Source organism: Anoplophora glabripennis, unplaced genomic scaffold (assembly GCF_000390285.2).
Source record: "Anoplophora glabripennis isolate ALB-LARVAE unplaced genomic scaffold, Agla_2.0 scaffold368, whole genome shotgun sequence".
NCBI lineage: Eukaryota > Metazoa > Arthropoda > Insecta > Coleoptera > Cerambycidae > Anoplophora > Anoplophora glabripennis.
In genome coordinates, this window is record NW_019416456.1 from 458,250 (window position 1) to 477,571 (window position 19,322).

The following is a 19,322-nucleotide window of genomic DNA, read 5'->3' on the forward strand; positions in this document are numbered from 1 at the left end:
GTACCCACGCAATGGTTTCAGGGCAATCTTTGTAAAACATTTAATAAATAACATTCTACTAAAACAATATTTGTTTTGTATAAGTTTCTTATACATAATTTCGAGCTGCTTGTTGAGAAACATTTATATTTGCATTAAAAAAAAAAGTGGAATCTGTATGTCTTTTAGGTTAGATTTAATATAAAACAGATGGTTAAGGGTTGTGAAAACTATTACGATTTTACTAAGTCTATTACTATACAGGGTGTCTCATAATTAGCTGCCAACCCTGAACAGGCCGATTCTATGATCAAAACTAAGTCAAAAAGTTCATATGAACATGGGTCCAAAAATGCTTCCTAAGGGCACAGGGACCCATTGAAGAGGGAGGAATGGAAATAATTTTTTTGCAATATCTCTCAATAGCGTTGTGACAAATGAATGAAATTTGGTATACACAGCTAAATTTTGATGAGCAATTTGATGGACTAATCCATTTATTTCCACAAGGTCCATTGGGGTGGGTACGGGGGGCCCTTGGTACTTTGCGTGTGTAACTTTTTCATCTTTGACTTTTTAACAAATTGGACAGCAAATTCCGTTTTCCCGAACTGTTTTACGTTAAAAAGGTACTCTTGTTTCAAATCGTTATCTTTAACGGTTTCTGAGAAAATCGCTCTTGAATTAATCCCACTTTGGTCAATTTCATAGTAATTTAAACGAAAAATAATAATAATAATTTTCCTTTCCTCTCTTTTCCATTTAAAGGATTAATTTTTATTTAATTTAATTTTTGATTATTATTTTTTTATTAAAATTAGATTAAATTTAAACAAAAAAATTTTTACAGTACAGAAGTGTATTTTTAAATCATTTTCGAACTCTTTTTGATTTTTTTTTACAAATTTATATCTGTAAAAGTCTTGTGCATTCAAATATTTTTTTTTTTTGGATAAGTTCTGAATCACCCTGTATAGTTACATTCAATCCACTACGAAGAATTCTTACTATTAAGTAATAGATGGCGTGAAAATATCATAAAACCTCTAAACTTAGAGGTCTATATATTGTCATAATGAAAAAAGTAATTAAATTCCAATTTAAATTATTTGTAATTGAAATAATTTAAATTATGGTTCAAAATTTCATTATTATACAGAAGAAAATTACCTGTACAAATTCCAATCGATTTATTAGTAATTAACCATCAGAATTAACACATAGCAACAGACTTTGAACTTAAGCAATTGCAAGATTCCAAAATTGATTGCATTGAATCTGGATAACCGGGTGGATTAACTGGAAGTAGAGAAAAATGAGCAGTATCAAAGAACACTTCTCTTGTAGGTCTTAGAATGTTAAAAGTGTAAGTCTCAAATTAATTACTGAACTTGGAACTACTGAATTTTAAATTATATAGAAAATATTTAGCTCTATGTCCAAAAAGCATCCTACATCGCTGTCACTGTTACCACATTACTGATAGATTGAGGTTTGAAACGTCACGGGAGATGAAAATCTTCTACGTGTCAAAAGGTTATATCAAAAATTCTATTTAGAATAAAATAACAGAGTTCCTATATTCGTAATTGACACCTTAAAAACATGGGTGTGCAAATTTCCAAGATACGCCGCGCGCCGTATATAGTCCAATAAACCTTTAAATCGAAATTTTGGTCAACTTAGGTACCTGATTTTTTATATGAGTTAGTTTGAGGAATGTTATAACAATAAGAGATAGTAATTTTTTTTCAACCCCCCGGCCAAAAAGATAAAACAAAGGGGTTTTTCAAGGTAACTCAAAACGGGTAAGGGCTAGAAAAAAAAGTCGTATAAAAGTTGTAAAGCATACAATTCTACATAAAAATGGCCTCTTGACTTTTTCTTGTATTATTAAAATTAACAGAGTTAGGGAGGCTAGAAGTTAAGGGAAGATTTCAGAAATTAAAAAAAAAATCATAAGCAGAAAAATGAATGAATTTTGTAATTTTTTTTTCGATCTACTCTAAAAAATTTAACCTTTCTTTTCAGAGAAATAGATATATTTTTTAATTTTTAATAAGAAAGTTATAACAATTTCCAATTTGTTGTTCAAAAAACTGTTTTGGGAGGCGAATTTTGAGGGTGCATTTCACCCCGTAAATATGTTTTTCCGCCGATAAAAAAAATACTTGTCTCTTTACATTTTTTAGAGTAGATTGAAAAAAAAATTACAAAATTCATTCGTTTTTCTGTTTGTTATGATTTTTTTAAATTTCTGAAATCTTCCCTTAACTTCTAGCCTTCCTAACTCTGTTAATTTTAATAGTACAAGAAAAAGTCAAGACGCCATTTTTATGTAGAATTGTATGCTTTACAACTTTTATAAGAAATATATATACATATTTTTCTAGCCCTTACCCCTTTTGAGTTATCTTGAAAAACTCCTTTGTTTTATCTTTTTTCACCCTTGGCCGGGGGTTGAACAAAATATTACTGTTACTTATTGTTATAATATACCTCAAACTAACTCATATCAAAAATTCAGGCAAGTTGACCAAAATTTCGATTTAAAGGCTTATTTAATTGGACTAATAAAGGCACTCAAAATATTAAAAAATATATTTTTTTGACTTTAGCATCCTGTAGAATAAAAATCAACAATGTTCGAATAAGACATATTCAGATTAATTGTTAAACTTTGACATGGGCAATCTTTCGTTGAAATGTTTAACATTATTAATTAATCACCCTGTATACAGAATGACTCATAATTAAATTTACACTTTAGTTCTAAAATGACTCCTTTAAAAGGTGTTGAAATTCATAAAAAAAAATAGTATGTGTTTCTCAATATTTCCAAAACAACTTAACAGTTTGTTTTTAAATTTGGTGTAGTAAATGTTGCTCTCAAGCAGAATACTAAAAGTTAAAGATGTGTAATCACCACATCAGTCAGTGTCGCAACAGTTTTTTAAGGTTCAGTATAGTAGTATTCTATTGGTTCCTTGCAAGAGAGTAACAATCGACAGTTTCATTTACAACAGCAAATTTTAAAACAATCTGTTAAGCCGTTTCTGAATATTGAGAAAGTACTAGTTTGTATTTTATGAATTTCAACACTTTACACCTCTTTAAAGAGGCATTTTGGAACAAATGTTTTTTTGACCAATTATTATTTTGGTTCAGTGAGAAGTTTAGGTTAATTTTTTACCAACTAATTATGAAACACCCTATATAATTGTAATCAGAAAGAAGAGATCAATCCAAAAAGGCAAATATACAAAATAAAAATTTGATTTATACCTTTGAAATACTACAATGAACTGTTTTTTCATATTTCTTTGAGATCGCAAGAAAAATACCCAAAACTTTCGGCGTTACCATTTTTCCTAGACAGTTTAGCAAATTTAATAAAGCAGAATGTTATATGAATACTTCTGTACAAAAAAATAGCAGCTTCCATGCACCTTTGAATCAATCCAACCGTTTCTGAACTGCTGTCTGTACCACCTGTCCTAAAGGAGAACACTAACTCTGTTAGTTGTTACCGACCTACCTTTCCATAAGCGGTAGTCACAAGTCGACTCTAATTTCCGCATCCCCGCTTCCGGCGGCGGGTACCTACCGTATCCCGCTCCAATCTATAATTGTAGATGGCGCCACTTAAAGTTAGAATCACAATTTACATATCAGGTTATTACAACACATCTCCTAGCAATCGTGATCGTCGTAAGAGTCCTCCCGTTCCCTGATGAAGTTCGACGACGGCGTCCTGATGACGTACGAGCTCTCTGTGGACGCCGGCGTCAGCAGGGGCGTCCCCTGCAGGCTGATGGCCAGGGGCAGCGCCGAAGGGGTGCAGAGGCTCGTCGCCCCCCTGCTCTCATTGACCGACCTGTATCGCACCGGCCGAGACAACCTGGAAAAATACGGAGTTACAGAAATAGTTATTTTTTATAGAAAGTTGTGGAATACCACTTTTGTATAAAAAGAACATTTGAAAATGCAAAAGCGATTTCGCAACTGTGGATCAAGCAATATTTTTTCGGAAACTGGTTCGAGATAATGTTAAAATTGGTGAAAAGGGGGTAAATTACTGTTATTTCAGTTAAATAAAGTGTCTTTTTGCCACTTAGGAAACATAATTAAAATGTGAATATATTACGACAGTTTTCGAAAAATAGTTATAAAAGCAAAATATCAGATATGTTAATATAAAGAGTATTAAACAATATTTATTGGGTATTATGAAATTTAAAAAAGTAATGAAATGAACTCTTACGCCGAAAGAATCTGACAAGGATTATTTTTTATGGAAATACTTTTGCCTAACCAAAAATCGCACACTGACAAGAGCAATCATACAAAATACACATCACTGCACGAATAACTAATAATACTTGTTGTAGCTGTTATTTAAAATCATCGAAAATTCAAAAGTTGGCTATGAATTTAAACGTCAATCTCGACGATCAGGAAAAAAGTAATTTAATTTTAGTAATTGTTTGCTAAGTGTTTTGAAAATGGTCAGAAGTTTTCATTTCGCGAACAAATTGACATGCTATTAGTGTTAGGTTTCTATGAAATAAACTGCAGAAGTGTTAAACAATGTCTAAGAACTAAGAAGATTTCCAAATCGTGTAATCCCCCATAGAGAAACATTTTCTAGTGTTGAGAGACGGGCTAGAGAAACAGGCAAGTTTTTTAGTAGCATTTGAGAACGTGCTATTGTAATCAGGGGACAAGACGAAGAACTTATTTTGAATACAATTGAAGATGACCCACATATTAGTACTAGAATTCTATTTCGACAAATTGGTATATCGCAAACTTGTGTGCATCGAGTGATCAGAAATTAAATGTGTGGGCTGGAATGGTTGACAACAGAATAGTAGGGCCTTTCTTCTTTGAAGGAACCCTTACAGGAAAAATATATTTAGAGTTTTTACAAAATGACCTTGTTCCAGCGCTTGCAGTAAGTTTTCCTAACGATAATAACCCTGATATTCCTGATGACACCATATGGTTTCAGCAAGACGGTGCACCTCCGCACTATGCGCACCCTGTTCGAGATTTTCTGGACAATTGTTTTCCTAGGAGGTGGACGAGGACCGATAGAATGGTCCGCGAGATCCCCAGATCTTAGAGCCCTAGACTATTTCTTATGGGGCTACTTAAAGTCCAAAGTGTAACAAAGTTAATAGACCACAAAATTTAGAAGAACTCCAAAATTGCGTTATAGATGAAATACACGCAGTTACCCCAGAAATAATTCATAACGTGCAAGAAGAATTTCTACACAGACTTGCGTGTCAAAAAGTCGGTGGGTGGCAATTCAAACACTTAACCGTTAACCACTTAAGGTAGAAAACTTAATGAATTGTATTTGCTAGACAATTGCACGTTTGATTTTAAATAATCATAATCAATGCGATCTCCAAATTTATTTATTAAGCTTGGTCCGACGGAGCTAAAATAGGAGTTAAAGTTATTAGCGGTTAAAGTGTAATCAAAGTTTGTATTGTGTTCCTTTATAATAATATCCCGGACATCCCTAGACTTACCAGTTTTTTGACTAATAATGTCCCACATCTTTTTTGTTTTATTAGGAGCAGTGTTTATATTGCTATCAAAGTGCTGTTTTTTAGTTCTAATTAATAAATTCTGATAAAACATATCAATGTAAGTAATATCAGGTGTTATCCACTCATCCTTCCCGACACGATCCCTATTTTTATCAAGTTTTACCTTTTTTACAGGAAAACATACATTAAAATAAAATAAAAATGTGCTTATAAAATTTTCAAAAGATTTATCAGCACAGTTTTCTGAAAAAACATTGTGCCAAGACTCCATCGATTCAATCGTCATTTACTCGAAAACTTTCCTATGTAAGATGGCAACATTTTAATACTGTCGGATCGACAATGAAACGATTTTTCAGAATCAAGGAAAAAAAATAGGGGGTTGCTATTTAAAAAAAATGTTGATGACGTCATTACTCGAAAACAAATGACGGTTGAAAATCGCTTTTTATGCTAAAATATGTATTTTTTAAATTAAAAATCGACCCGTTCGATGATTTTTCCCAAAAAGAATTTGTTTCGTTTTTACAGAATTTATTCCATACTTTAGGCGAGTACTGTATAATATTCGTTTTTAAAAATCGTGTTTTCAATAAGACAGAAACGAACATTTTCTAATGATTTTTGACTGGTATGTCAAAATTTTGGAATAATTGATGAAAAAGGAATTTATTATAAATATCTCTACTCAAATATAAAGAGAAATGGAATAAGTAGTAAGTATTTCGTATAAAATTACCATAAAATAAATGCAACTTATAAAAATTGCTGATATCGCCGCTTTCGGTGAAATTCAATTAGCACAGCGCGTATTAACCTTGCCCCAAGACTCAGTTAATCTGTTTTACCGTCCCCGTTCCCCAGAATGATCACTTCCACGGACCTTGGCCCAACTAAACCGCGTAATTACGTGAGAAAAAACCTTTTAAAAGTTTTGCCTCGTTCGTCAGTGGGAGTTTTTTTTTTTAATAAAACTTGAAAACGATTCCACGTGTTTATGATAAATTGTCCTTACCTTTTCACCACGCGTCTGCAGCCGGGCTTATGAGTAATTATTTTTTACCGCCACCAGCTTAATCAATTGTGTGCGGTCGGTTGGGAACCCATTAACTCTTTTGTATCTATTTTTAAGATATCTCAAATTAGCGGATTTTCATGAATGAAAAGGGTGGTGGTGGGTTATGTATTAGATAATTTTTATTAAATATGCACCAAGCTATGCGGACAACTGGACATTTTTTAACTAAATGAGAATTTTTCGAATTGCCAAGGGAGTGGCTATATCCACTTAATTTTGAAAAAAAAAATGTAATTTACCTATAAAAAGCATATTTAGCAATATAAGGTAGATAACTTTGACAGAAACAACTGCTTTCCTTGAAAACGATGCAATTCTAGCGATTTCAAGAGTACCTTTTTTGTGTAAGATTTAGTTTTATACAGGGTGTTTCTGAAATAAGTTCCTTGAAGGCACGAAAATTAGCAACTTTCATTAAACAACTGATAGTCTAAGTGCTTCTGTTGTCGAGAAAATTGATTAAGAAAATTAACCTATATATAAGCCAACCCTGTGCATCTTGTGCACGTGCGTTGTGTGTTGCAGTAGTACTTAGCCAGCGTATAAAACTAACAATAGTGTGGCGTGTACTACGGGAACAATTATTACACCCTTCTCATGTTTAGGCATTAAATAACAATTATTCTCAGCCCCGTCTGGAATGTTGCCAGTGGTTTCGACATCAAATAACACAATATCCGGATTAAAAAAAAAATCAATAACAAACACCTTTTTTTATCTATTCAGATGTAATAATGCAACCATACACTACAGAAAACCTAACATCAAAAAGATTATTTTGTTAAATATCTTTGGGAAGCAGGGATGCAATACATTGTTTTTTGAAAAAGGCATGTCCTAAATTAGTCCAGTCGACAGAGGCCGAAAAGTTACTGTTGGTGACATTTCCTTGATAACTCGGAAATAACTACACAGGAATACTTTAAATTATGAGTACAATAACAGGGTAATTTGATGACAAAGTATTTTATCAGGAAAAAAGTTATTAACAATTTAATCGTGACAAAAAATTTTTTTAGTGGTTTTCTTTAAATAACTCAGCGGGATGACTTTGTACGAAAAAATGCTTAGGACATGATTTTCTTCGTAATAAAAATAGCTACAAAATGGCGGTGGTCCGATTACGAAATTTGCAATAGCAAAGCCGTGAGATTAAAAAAAAAAAACGGTATAAAACGTCAATTTTTTAAAGTTGCTGTAAAAATCTCAATTATAAACAAAAAGTGATAAAACTATAGTTCTATATATATACAATAATGGTGCTAAAGCCGAAAATCAGGAGAGCAAAACTTTTTGGTCTATAAGTTGTTATACATTCATCGGCATCTGAAACTCGAAACTTTGCCAAATTTGTTGGAAGTTTTGCTGACACTTGAAATTTGATATACACATAGTGTAAATATGCAGAAACCAAAAGTAATTTGCAAAATTCAATTATCTTCATTTTTGCAGCTTTGGTAAGGTTTTATACGTCACCTCTACCAACTGGACTAAATTTGTTTTTAGAAAATCACCTCCAGAAAAAGGCAATGGTGCACAGAAAAAAATTGATATTACACATGATTTTGATTTTATGACATCGTTAAATTATTATACAAGTGTTAAAACAACGAACAAAATAAAATCACTTTTAACAAATATATCATACAATATTTTTTGCAAAACTGTTATTAAAGAAAATGCCGTCTGTGGACTTGAACTCCAGATCTATCGCCTCCGTGTCGGGCGCGGTGGTACTGAGCCATCAAGTCCAGCCAATCGGATACTGGATAAACGGTAGTAAAGTAAAACAGTTGTACGTTGTTTAGTGTTTCTTAGTAACTATAATTGAAGCTGTCCTTAAATATTGTAAATTCTGTGGCTAAAAAAATGGATTTAGAAGAAAATACGGGAATCGAAAGTAATTTTATTATTCAATTGTACGTTGAAGAAGCCGTAAATAGGGTAACTTTAGATCTGTTGCCCTAGAAATGGCGGAAACAGTATGATATAACATATAAACGACTTATTGAATAGTGTAAAATGAAGAAATTTAACATTAAATTACATATTATATTTTAAAAAATAATACTATTATGCATATTACATCCAAAAACTCGATTCTCATTAAAATAAACTTTATACACAAAAATATGTCATTTCCTGAATCTTTTTACATAAAAATATTGTTTTTTAAGAAAATTGTTTATTGGTATCATTATGAATAATTATTTCTCGAAAAAATGCGAAAAAAAATTATTTTTTTTACAAAATTGATAGTTTATAACAAATTAATAATTAATTATTGCAAAATGGACCGAGCAGTTGTTATTATTTTCATGCACTACCCCAGATTAAAAAAAAACGTTAAAATTGGTCCACAATTACCGGAAATATCGCAAAATGTTCGAGCAGTTAAGATTTGAAGTCTGGAACGTTTCTGTCTTATTTCCCCCACCATATTCCAGGTGTAAAAATGTATTCAAGGACGTTTTTTAAAGGGTTAAAAATTACTATAAAATGCATTTTTTCGATATCTTTAACCGTTATTATGAAGTTTATTTATTCCCGAAATTCTTCTTAATGTTTATAAATAAATAAGTTATGAATTAAAAAAAAAACGCTGTCTCGGCTAAAAATGGTTCTAGAACTATTTTTTTTTTAATTCGGGAAAAATTACCAGGATTACGAATATCAAAGCCTCTTTAAAAAATATTCATTATTCGCAAAGTTATTAACGAAAAACCTTATAAACAAATTACACTATTTGTTTATACGCCGTTTCGAGGTTAACCTATGAAATTACAATTTCCAATTGCATATCTTGAAAATATAAGTCAAGACGAAACAAATGAGCCCTCATAAGGCCCTTTATTATAACACTAACAACCGCGTTTTTGCAATTGAAAAAATGTTATTTCTAATAAACAAATACAAAAACTCGTAAACAAATAAAAATTTTTTTACAAATTTTCAGGGTTTCTTAAGCGTAACAAAATACAACTTTTGCTGCAGTTTAGAGATGATTTATGCTCTTTTCTTCTATTTATAGCAAAATCAAATTTCGCTGGTTTTTTCAATTATTCAAACAAATTGTTAATGGATTTTAATTTAGCAGGTTTTTGAAAACCTATAAGTATAAACAAAAGCAAAAACTCCTGTTGGAGAGCGCTTTTTAATACAGCTACAAAACTCCATTTTTGGTAATTTTTACATTATAATCATTGTTTAAACGATGATCTTGTTGTTTTAAACCGAAATTTTTTGGGAAATATTATTTCTTTTTGCCTAAACCAACGATTAAACCACCCACCATGTCTCTGATTGCTAATACATCAACTCCTGTTTTTAGCCAGTAACGCTGCCGATGTTCTTCGGAATGAATGGCGTGTATATGTTTTAGGATGTTCTAGTTTCAAAAACAGTGCAATCTTATTAGGAATCATAGAACGGGTATTCTTGCCGACTGGTTGGTTGTAACATCTACCTGCTTGATAGCGCATAAAAAAGCGTGAAATTTCAGTATTAATTTCCAATCTAATCTTGATATATTTTTTGAGAATTTCTAGGTGAGAAACAGAACTTAGACGAGAAGTAATCGTAAACGTACATGACATAAGTACCATTTTTAGAATCTGAATTGTAACTACAATAATGTCATCGAAATTTTTTAAATTGACGTCCAAAGTAAGTTTGCATAACTCATCAGAACGGCATGCTCCTGCAATGGCTGACACCGTTACTACCTTCATTAGCAAATATGTGTTATCGGGTGCCTGAACGAGAAAATCGTTGACAGTTAAGTATAAGTTACCAGTCTCGAACTCTATTGCCAGCCCTCGCTCCGCTCGGGCGCAAAATCTTCCTCGACTAGTAAATAATACTTACCTCCTTTGTGACGTAAATAACTATTTTAACAAGTAACTTTATAAAAGTCAATTTTTAGTTCAATTGTCAATGAATTAAAAATATAATTTTTAATGACGTTTTACAAGAAAACGTTTGTGGCATTTTAAATTAAAACGTTCCTGAGTAAATTAGAAAATTATTAATATGTTCGAAGCTATTCGGTACCTCAGTTCGCATCAACAAACCCCTTGTCCTCCCAAAATAAACACCACAAAATACCAATCCCTTCCGCTCCACATCCCCCCAGCCACAACAAAGCGATCAGCACGAGGAGGACCCGGTCCGAAAAAACCGTTCTCATATTTTGATAGGCGCACGTGTTATTTACATGATTACTATCGACTACTATTAAGATCCCGAAATCATCCCTCCCGAAGGCAAGACGGCGTGGGAGACCTAATTTATACACCAACTGCTACAAAACAAATTCGACCCCCGAACGGCACATGGGAGATAAACAACCTGGCCGTAATTATCGCCCAGACCTATATTAATAATGCCGTAAGTGTGGCAAAGGCGAGCCGTTACAGCTAATGCGACTAATATGTCCCTTATCTTGCCGCCATTCATTACTAATTTGCTAATTAGTGCCCGGGTATTTGGCGACATAACGTAAAATCATTGCTCGTAGTCATTAAATAATGTAGGTTATCTGTTTTTTTTTTCTTGAGTCCAGAAAATAATGAAGGAGCCACTCCAGTCAATGAAGTGGATACAAAGAAAGAAATATAATAGTTGTGTGACTAAAAACACCTAAAAATACTCGGAAATAAGTTGAAGATACCCTAGTATCCGAAGAACATCGAAAAACTTGAAAACACTATTAAATTGACGTATTTTTTTGTTATTTTATCTAAGCAATGAAACTTGTATACATTTGGTTCTTACTTGATAAGGTTTGTGGTTTTAAGTCTCACAAGTTTCCTCAAGGTTCTACACTCGGAGCCTTACTCTTTGTTTTGTTTATAAACGACATCATAGCTGACTTACAAGTACATCAATTAATGTATGCAGATGACCTTAAGCTATTGTGCGAAATAAAACACCATCACCGATTGTTGTAGGTTACAGAATACACTGGAAGTTATTTAAAAAAATGTCCTATTTGATTATAAATTAAATAGATAATATAACTTTGCATAGACCTGATTAGATAAAATACATACCTTGGAATTACATTTGACCCGACTCTTATCTTTTCTGCATTCAAGAAATCACCATAAGAAATTCCAAAGACTGTCGATAATTGTACACTACGATTGCTATACATTAGGTACTCTTATTCGTTTTAAATAAGAATATGTATGCATCAGTAGTCTGGAGCCCAACATATGCTAATCAAATTACAACTTTGGAAACAGCACAGTGTAGGTTTATGAAATCAGATGGTACATACATATCTCCCTCAGGGTTTTCCCAGGATTTATTACCTGAGTGTTTCAACATTCATATTCTTTCTAAAAGATCTGTTTCTCAAGTCGTGTTTTAACAGGGTGTTAGAAAGAAGTTTGACTGCCTTAATTTTAACAGACGATAGAATACATTAAAACAAACAAAAATCTTATGTGACATGGGTCCTAGACTTAACCATTTCCGAGAAAAAAATCCCTCAAAATCTCCAATTTGATGTATGATGCTAGTTTAATTAAGGAATATTGACATAACTGCGTCCATAGAGGGTGGTCCCAAAAGTATCCGGCCTGACCTAGAGATGGCGGTAGTTGCTTGAAAAATATCACTGTCTTAAAAAGTACACAATCTATAAGGCATATGTTTCAAGTTTGAAGACGCCATGTTTTTTAGTATTTGTTTGACAGCCATCAATAGTGAACGTTTTCAGTGAATTTGTGAAAATGGAAAAAATTGGTCATCGTTATGTGATACAATAGTTTTATTAGAAAGGCCTCAGCCCAACCAATATAAAAGCTGAACTAGATTCTACTCTGGGCGAGCCTGCTCCTTCGTTTACAACAGTAAAATATTGGGTAGCAGAGTTGAAACGAGGCCGCGCGAACTGCCAAGGCGAGCATCGCAGTGGTCGACCAAATGAGGTGATGACTCCAGAAATGGTGAAGAAAATCCACAAAGCGGTACTAGATGATCGTCGACTGAAAGTGCGCGAGCTAGCAGACATAGTAGGCATTTCAAAAAGTGCGGTACATCGCATATTATCTAATAATTTGGACATGAGAAAGCTGTGTGCAAGATGGGTGCCGTGTTTGCTCACACTCGAGCAAAAACAGTGTTGTGAAGATGTTTCAATTGAATGTTTAGCGAAGTTTCACAACAACAAAGCAAGCAGAATTTTCGCGCCGTTTCATAACCATGAATGAAACATGGGTCCATCACTTCACACCCAAAACAAAAGAACAATAAAAACAATGGACTGAAAAGGGAGAACCGGCTTCAAAGAAGGCGAAGACCGTTCCATCTGCAGGCGAGGTCATGGCATCGGTTTTTTGGGATGCGCCTGGGATAATTTTCATTGATCATCTTGAAAAAGGAAAAACTATCAACGGCGAGTATTATGCGAACTTATTGCAACGTTTGAGCGAAGAAATCAAGCGAAAATGGCCGCATTTGGCTAAGAAGAAAGTGCTATTTCATCAAGGCAATGCACCAGCTCACACATCCGTTATTGCAATGACCAAAATTAATGAATTAAAGTTTTAATTGCTTCATCATGCACCCTATTCGCCAGATTTAGCCTCCTCGGATTATTTTCTGTTCCCAAACTTGAAAAAATGCCTCAGTGGTCAAAGATTTTCCAACGATGAAGAAGTGATGTCGGCAGTCAATGGCTATTTTGAGGAGCAAGACAATTCTTATTATAAAAAGGGTATCGAACTTATTGAACATCGCTGGGAAAAGTGTATAGAGCTGAAAGGAGATTATGTTGAAAAATATAATATATTTTTTTCCAAAATTTTTGTGTTTTCTTTGTTGAGTCGGCTACTTTTAAAATACAACTTTTTTTAACTTCTTTATGCTTAATTCTAAAAAATAATTAGCGTTGTAATAAATTTAACATTCGATAAAATTCATATCGAGCAATGTGACAAAGGCGCGGCAGTTAACACGAGGTACTAAGCAATATGCAATTCAGTGGTATTGTCCTGAAAATTACAAAATGTTTCACATTAATAGTTGTTTACATTTTTTCCGTAGGACAAGTTTGTCGCGTGCACACGTGGTGTGCATCAGCTGTAGCGTTAGGTTATGCGCTGTTGTCACGTTGTGATGAAACCCCCAATATTAATACTCGCTGTATTTTCAAAACTGTTAATCTTACGCCCCTGTAATATACAACTTTTTTGTTCATTTATGATTACTCTATCTCATGCTGAAGTAATAATAAGGTTCTCCATAATATTTTGACTGTCCAGGTGTTTTAAATAACAATCAAATTTTCGGACTGCTTCCAAGAACAAATATCTTGAAAATTCATCAAAATATATCAATGTTTGAAGTACCACAATAGTGTTGTTTGTATTTGTGGAAATACAACAAACATTTTGCTACTACAAAAGTGAAAGTAACTTCTGCAAACATTACTACCACTTATGTGATGTTTAATTTGCTTTAAATTATATCAGGTTGTGTGTAAGAGCATAATCTACAGTATTTTTCGTTTCACGTAGTTGTTTACGTCAATCAGCAGAAATTTTAACACGATATGAGGAATTATGCGACTCGGCATTAAAGTATAATCGGTTTGTCCTCCTTTTCTTTGGCTATTAGGGTTGCCCCAGTCTCCAAGGGATAAGTCCCTTTTATCGAGGCGTAGAACAGAAAATCCTGGTGTTCGTCAAATATTCCATTTGCATTTAATCGATATTCCACTTTTCCCTTCGCGAAATTTCATTAGGTGCCTAATTAAATCACTGATCATCTCTTCCTGGATATAAAAAGCTGCGCAGCTAAAGGGACTGCACTTAAAGGGGTCTTAGATATTAATATTCACATCCGATTAACGATTTGGAGCTGAACGGGATTCGAATTAGATTAAAAATTGTGCGATTGTATTTTGAAAGATTTTTGGGAACATCCGAGGGGACATCGTTGTAACAAAGAAAACGAGGAAACAATGTATCTTGAACATACTTCCATCCTCTGAGATAAGGACTTAAATCAAAGCGACGTCTTTCTCAAAAATTAAACGTCGTTATTTATGAAGACATTAGGTAGATTATAAATTATTTATCGTTGTTTCTTGGACCGATGCAAACCGAATAGGAAGCCAGCCGCCGTCGCCGCATTTATAGTGGTTTTATGTTGCAGGGGCTCTCAGTTTTATGAGAAACAAATCCAATTAGCTCTTTAGTAGGTAAATATGTTTGTTACATTGTAACAGCGGGTGGCACATTCTGCTGTGCTCTAGCAAAGACGACCTTTGGATCGTTACACATAATTCATTACTCACAAGCGAAATATTCGATCTTAGACGGGCATGAATTACGGAAAGCGTGTTGATTCTCATTTGTTTTTACAAAAACTAAGTTGGGAAGTTAGTTAGTTAGCTTCCTAACGACATATGTAATAGAAAAGTCTTATACCAAAAAGTTCTATTTTTGCGTTTTTTTTTTAGTAAATTTAAATCTAATTGTGTGTGTCAGCACCTTCAAGTATATGGTTTCGCAATTCTTCCACCGTAGTAAGTGGACTATTGTAAACCAATTAATTGAAGTTACTTCAAAGAAAAAAGTCCATTGGAGTTAGATCGGGTGACCGAGGTGACCACGACACAGGACCAAAGCGTCCAATCCATCGCTGAGGAAACATTTCATTCAAAAGTTTCACTACTTTTCGAGTACTGTGTGGAGGAGCCCCATCTTGGATAAAACATGCGCGCCCGAACTTGTAGTGCGTCATCGTCCAATAATTCAGGCAACCAGTTCTCCAAAAAGTCAGCTTATGTTGATCCATTTAGTTGTCCTTCAAAGAAATAGGGACCCACAAGTACATCGCCTATTATGCCAGTCCAAACATTTACCGAGAACCGATGTTGAAAATGAGTTTCTCTAATCGCGTGAGGATTTTCATCGGCCCATATGTGCATATTATGAAAATTCACTTCATCACGGGTAAATGTCGCCTCATCTGTTACACAATCATAAGCAGGATTGACACAGTGCCGTTAAAACCATCTGCAAAATTGTATTCGTCGATCACAATACGGGGGTAAAATCTGTTGAACTGGTTGCAGATGATAGGAGAGCAACAGCTGGCGCCTTAAGATACGGTGTACGGTACGAGATGAAGTTCCTACTTGCTGTGCGAGTCCTCGAGTACTAATTGTGGGGTCTTCGTCAAGATTTTCCAACACTGCATCTTCAACATTAAGATTCACTTGCTGACCAGGTCCTTCTTCTCGAGGAATAACACTTCCCGTATCCCGCAGCCGTTGAACGCACTTTAGGACTGTACTTGCACATGGGGGGTGATCTTGTGGCCATCGTTCCCGGTACAACTTAGTCGCTGTGAGCGCATTTTCTCCGGCTGCACCATACACTAACACCATATCTACACGTTCGAAAATATTAAATGCATTGTTTTCTCGGTTCATTGTAAAACTAGTTTGTGCACAAACTAAAAAATTAAGCAAAGTAAGAAATAAGAATCTCGTTTTTAATGTATCGGCACGCTATTCTTATTTTTTACTTCTTTATAAAAATTACACTATCACTATCGTAGAATTACAAAATAAAACTTTTGTCTGGAATCTTTCACTTTTTAACACTGATGGGTCGATGGACGATGCTTAATATTTAATAATTAAGTGAATAATGAATTCAATACAAATACAAAATCAGTTAACTGCACAATTTTTTTGACAATATAACCTAACCTTCTATTAGTATTATTAGTATTTAGTAGACCAGGGTCGGTAATTTTTGAAACCAAAAAAAATTATAGTAGGATGAATCCCTTTGGAAAAGAAAGAGAATATAACAGAAATGAAAGGAAAAATAATTTACGGGCAATCTGAGGTCGGGAAGGGGAAGGGGGTGAGTTTTTAAGGGTAAAAAACGGTTCCCCTTGATTTCCGGAAAAACTACAAGTCTTATGGAAAAAAGTTAAATGGCAAAGTTGTAGGTAATAAAAAGATCTACAACTTTTGTATTTACACTTTTTTCACATAACCTCAAAATTTATGTGAAAAATTCAAATAACCAAGTTTTTGGTTTTTAATTTTTATCTTTTAAAAAAAAATTTTTTTTTCACGAAATTTGGTGAAAACTTACCTATTTATGTCCCAAACACGCTGTAATTTTTTTGATTTGAAATATTTATTTTTTCACCTTATTTTTACTTAATATCGAAAAAGCACCCTAATTTTCAATCGAAAATTCTCACGTCAAAATATCTGCTTTTTTAAAAACGTCGGTGGGCTTTTTCTTCGTTGAAATCTCTACTTTCTGATGGTGAAAAAAAAATATACATTACTATGGTAAGTTTTCTCAGGAAATGCAAAGAAACGAAAGAAGATTCTACAACTTTCTCAAAATATTGTAGATGTCTTATTAAATATTAACTTTATTAACTTATTTGGTTGTTAATTATAATAGTATATTTCGACTTGTAATTTTTTTGTTTATCAATGTAACATGGAATCTTACGTTTTTCGAGTAATTAAAGTGTAAATTTTAATAAATAGCTCAAAATTGTACATAATGATTAGAAAAAAATTTTCGGATTCTAGTTCGTTTCTTTGCATTTCCTGAGAAAACTTACCATAGTAATGTATATATTTTTTTACACCATCAGAAAGTAGAGATTTCAACGAAGAAAAAGCCCACCGACGTTTTTAAAAAAGCAGATATTTTGACGTGAGAATTTTCGATTGAAAATTAGGGTGCTTTTTCGATATTAAGTAAAAATAAGGTGAAAAAATAAATATTTCAAATCAAAAAAATTACAGCGTGTTTGGGACATAAATAGGTAAGTTTTCACCAAATTTCGTGAAAAAAAAATTTTTTTGTAAAAGATAAAAATAAAAAACCAAAAACTTGGTTATTTGAATTTTTCACATAAATTTTGAGGTTATGTGAAAAAAGTGTAAATACAAAAGTTGTAGATCTTTTTATTACCTACAACTTTGCCATTTAATTTTTTTCCATAAGACTTGTAGTTTTTCTGGAAATCAAGGGAAACCGTTTTTTACCCTTAAAAACTCACCCCCTACCCCTTCCCGACCTCAGATCGCCCGTAAATTATTTTTCCTTTCATTTCTGTTATATTCTCTTCCTTTTCCAATGGGTTTCATCCTACTATAATTTTTTTTCACTTTTTACCATTTTTGAATTAAGCACTGGTCTATAGATTATACCGACTTAAATTATAAGGTTGCATTTCGGGTAGCATAAAACATTTCCAAAGTTTTTAATAAATAACATAGGGTCGACCTTCATTTTCGTTGAATAATTGAAAAACGCGAAGATAGAACTTTTTCTTATAAGAGTTTTCTATTACATATATCGTCAGGAAGCTGTAGTTTAATTTTTATAGATTATACACGCCACACCCTGTATACTATACACACTTATACACACATGAAAACAGTCAATGTTACGACCACACAGAGCGCTACGGCTACGACAAGGACAAAACATCTACCACTTAGAAGCTGTTAGAAAGAGAACACGCGACGTCGTTAGAGCTAACGATATTCACCGACAGATGGCTGGGACGATCACACACACACCCACCACACCTCAGACTTACGATTTCGTGTACCGACACCTCCTGTCGTGCCTAAATGGACATGGACGAGAACCTGGCGCTGGAAAACGGGGTGATAGAGACGTACCTCTGGCAGCGGCACAGCAGCAGCCTGATGAAGGCCGCCCTGAAGGTCTTGTTGAACACTGTGTAGATGATGGGGTTGATGGTGGAGCTGACGTAGCCCAGCCACAGGCACACCACCACGACGTGCTGGGGCACGTGGCAGTCCGGGCAGGCAGCGAAGAGGATGTTGAGGATGAAGAAGGGCGACCAGCACAGAACGAAGGTGAAGAACACCAAGCCGAGGACTTTGGAAGCCTTCTGCTCGGTGGCCACGGAGTTGGCCGCCATGGTTTTTCGCTTCACGCGACCCGCCAGCAGTCTGGAAAAAAAATGGTAGTTAATATAGGACTGCGGAGGCATTGGAGAGTAATGCTAAGGTCACACGTTGCGCTGTGTTCATTATGTTTGCTAAGTGTATAAAAAATAGCTATTATCGTTTTAAATGCGTGTATAATACTCGCTTAATGTTTATAATGGTAGATAGGATAGGTTTTATGAAAAATATTTCATGTTTCACCTACTTCTTACTTATTATTGACTTAAAATATCTAAATAATTTTACCTACAAGACTACAAGTAACCCACAAATTGTAAAAGCTGTTAATATTCCTCCCTAGGTATTATAAAATTCACTTAATTATGAGCGATGTTCTGTGTGACCATTTCATTTAAAGCTAGGGTCACACGGAGGGCTATAATAGCTATGTTCGGTATGAATTTTAAAAATAGTTTAAGCGTTACATTATTTGAAAACTGATAGGACAAGACATTTTTGTATCAATATCGTATTCAGCGAAATTTAAAACTAAGGACAACTATTAGACCAGTGCTTAAGCCTTCAAAACTGGTAAAAAGTGAAAAAAAATTATAGTAGGATGAAACCCATTGGAAAAGGAAGAGAATATAACAGGAATGAAAGGAAAAATAATTTACGTCCGATCTGAGGTCGGGAAGGGGAAGGGGGTGAGTTTTTAAGGGTAAACAACGGTTTATCTTGATTTCCGGAAAAACTACAAGTCTTA

The 19,322-nt window shown here is 33.9% G+C and overlaps 1 protein-coding gene across 1 annotated transcript in view; it reads right to left on the bottom strand.

The window, feature by feature from the left end:
* Positions 1-3,672: 3,672 nt before the first annotated feature.
* The window catches only part of LOC108908459 (5-hydroxytryptamine receptor 2C-like), a 49,580-nt gene continuing 33,930 nt past the window's right edge, over positions 3,673-19,322 (bottom strand). Inside the window, exons 5-6 of the mRNA XM_018712499.1 lie at positions 18,323-18,619; positions 3,673-3,880 (exon numbers count right to left, since the gene is read on the bottom strand). Of these exons, the coding sequence (XP_018568015.1) occupies positions 3,673-3,880; positions 18,323-18,619 (505 nt within the window). The remainder of the gene's footprint in view (positions 3,881-18,322; positions 18,620-19,322) is intronic.